Here is a 2531-nt window from a genome sequence, read left to right on the forward strand (position 1 = left end):
TAAAGTCACAACATAATTTGTTAATAGAAAAATCAAATCCTGACTTTTAGTCACATTTTAGTTACAATCACTCTTCATGACTAAAAGATTTAGTTACAATGCCCTTATGACTAATAAGTATATAGTGAACACAACCAATTTTCATGACGGAAAATCTTAGTAAAGCCATGAGATGCAGATACAAATGATCAATTCTTTGCAAGGCATATAAACAAAGCCTTGTGTAGTAATTAAGGCTTCCTTGGTTTGATCTTGATTGGGAGACCCATGGATGGATATGGCATTGGTTGCCTGGTGATAGCTTCATCGGGGTACACCGGAGACCACTCGTACATTGTCACCAAGTTGTGGATGATAGTGAGCACTTCTACTCTTGCAAACTCATTCCCTATGCAAGTGTGGAGGCCTCCTCCAAATGGAATATAAGCATAGGGAGGGATTGGTTTTGATGGGTTCTCAAACCTTGATGGATCAAACTCTGTTGGTTTGTCAAATATCTCTTTGTTCATATGAGTTCCATGGGCCACCCAAAACACCTGCAAAACCAAATTCACATGTTAATTCTCATTTTCGAAAGTTGAACTTGATCTCCTTTAAAAGTGCTAGTCCAGAAACTAGGCACAAACTTAGGAGTGGCTTTGGGGCGCTCTAGGAGAGACAAACTATCTTGAAACTAATATATTATCCCGGTGCACATAACCAGTGACATAGATGATTGTCATGTACATCATCTGTCATCTATTAGATAGTTGCCAATTGGTGTCACTAATTACAAGATAGAATCTCTCGTGCACTAGACACCCCAAGTAAAAAAAATCCTAACAAATAGTTTAGTTCTAGCTTGTTGATACAATATTTGAAGATGATGATATAAAATGCTGTTACCTGCCATCCCTTGGGGATATCATAGCCACCATATTCAATGTCCTTAAGTGCTTTTCTAAAGCTGCCAAACACAGGAGGGATAATCCTCATCAACTCTTGTGCAACTCTCCATGTGTATTTCATCTTTTGTATCTCAGCCCAAGTCAGCCTATTTTCTGCTTCCTCCTCCCTCTTCCCTATAATGTCCATTTGTTCTACAAGCAAAGAAAATACAGGCATATAAATTTAGTGAGAAATTTGGGAAGATTAAAAAGGAGATACCTAATGAAATATTATACCCTCTAAAACTTTGTTGTATATCTCAGAGTCTCTGGACAGCTTCCATATCATCAGGCTCAGAAGAATGGCTGAAGTGTCGTGACTGGCTACCATCAATGTGATATAATTATCCACGATCAAATCATCTGAAACAGGTTCTTCATTTTCATCTCTTAATGCTAGTAATGATGAGAAAACATCGCTTGTAGGGCTTAATTTTCCTTTTGAAAACGCCTCCTTTCTTTGCTCAAGTATTGGCAAAATCTGGTTAGCAATCCTTGACCGGGCTCTTAGGCCTTTCCAGTAAACAGTGCCAGGGAAGTTAACAGGAAGAGACCAAACTGCTTTGAATGCTAAAGAAAAATCATCAAACAAAACCTCCCTAGTGCGCTCATCCTCAATGCCGAAAAGGATGCTGGATGCTATGGTGAATGTAAATTTCTTCATGGTGACCACAACTTTTATGGTGTCTTTGTTTTCGGTTTCTTTTAGTAACATGGTCTTGATCAGTCCATCCATTCGTTTAATATAGTTCTGTAGACTTTCTGGCTTTAAGAAGCTCACCATTGCTCCCTTTACCAATCTGTACCTGCAATACGCACGATATTAATCATTTGTCATCCTATTGGACCAAATTCGTGACATGAATGTGTTATCAGACTATAAACCTTAAAATATGAAGTGTTTGACTTTTAGATAAGAGAAAAATTTCCCGATCGAAAACATAAGATGAGGGCTTGTTAAGTACCTTGAGCCTGTAAGTTCAAATATATTTTGCTTTCCAGAAATGGCTACCAGGGTGACAGGTTGCTTGGCGGCAAGGACATCATCCTCAGCACCAAGGACGAACTTGTTACCCGCTTGACCAACAACCACCACAGTTGGGGAACCCATCAAGGAGGTTTTGAACACTGGTCCATGCTTTGAAGTTCTCTCTTCGAGCCATTCGGGTCCTTGATCTTGTTTCTGTGCTCGAAGAAAGCTGAACGTCTCTCCGATTAAGGGAAAGCCTAAAGACCCTCCTGGCAGGTTTTTGGTCTGATCCTTAAACAGAAATTTTGAAAGGAAAAAAGCGATGAACAAAGTTACTACAATTACTGCAATGAAAGCTTCCATGTTTGTGGAAGAATGCTATGATCAGAGAGATTGAACTAAATGAATATATGCTCAACCATGGCCGGCTGCTACAAACAAACCAATTGAAAGTGATGGAAATATTATAATGGATTATTAACTAAATTGAGTAAACGGCAACATGCAAAAAAGCACGTCTGCATATTCTTCTTCCTTCATTTTGAATCTAAGGGCCTTCAAAACTCTGACCTGATCTGAGAGCAGTCATCTCTTTAACTTTTCAACAAACTTGTATGTGTTTATGAAGAAAGTTG

General features: G+C 38.8%; 1 protein-coding gene across 1 annotated transcript; it reads right to left on the reverse strand.

Moving 5' to 3' along the window:
- Nucleotides 1–2531, reverse strand: LOC103963304 (taxadiene 5-alpha hydroxylase-like). The gene is made up of 4 exons (XM_009376111.3): nt 1892–2531; nt 1164–1732; nt 886–1079; nt 1–536 (listed from the first exon to the last, which is right to left on the reverse strand). The coding sequence occupies exons 1-4, from the start codon at nt 2257–2259 to the stop codon at nt 231–233; spliced, it is 1437 nt and encodes a 478-aa protein (XP_009374386.1). The 5' UTR covers nt 2260–2531; the 3' UTR covers nt 1–230.

This window comes from the organism of the source record quoted next, unplaced genomic scaffold (assembly GCF_019419815.1).
Source record: "Pyrus x bretschneideri cultivar Hongxiangsu unplaced genomic scaffold, Pyrus_bretschneideri_v1 Contig39, whole genome shotgun sequence".
Classification (NCBI taxonomy): Eukaryota; Viridiplantae; Streptophyta; class Magnoliopsida; order Rosales; family Rosaceae; genus Pyrus; species Pyrus x bretschneideri.

What these genes read in the sequence shown, in the direction of transcription:
- LOC103963304 (XM_009376111.3), bottom strand. Translation starts at nt 2,259, where the DNA reads ATGGAAGCTTTCATTGCAGTAATTGTAGTAACTTTGTTCATCGCTTTT. An exon ending in ATACAACAAAGTTTTAGAGG is followed by an intron (nt 1,080 to 1,163) that starts GTATAATATTTC and finishes CTTTGCTTGTAG; the next exon opens with AACAAATGGACATTATAGGG. An exon ending in ATATCCCCAAGGGATGGCAG is followed by an intron (nt 537 to 885) that starts GTAACAGCATTT and finishes TTGGTTTTGCAG; the next exon opens with GTGTTTTGGGTGGCCCATGG.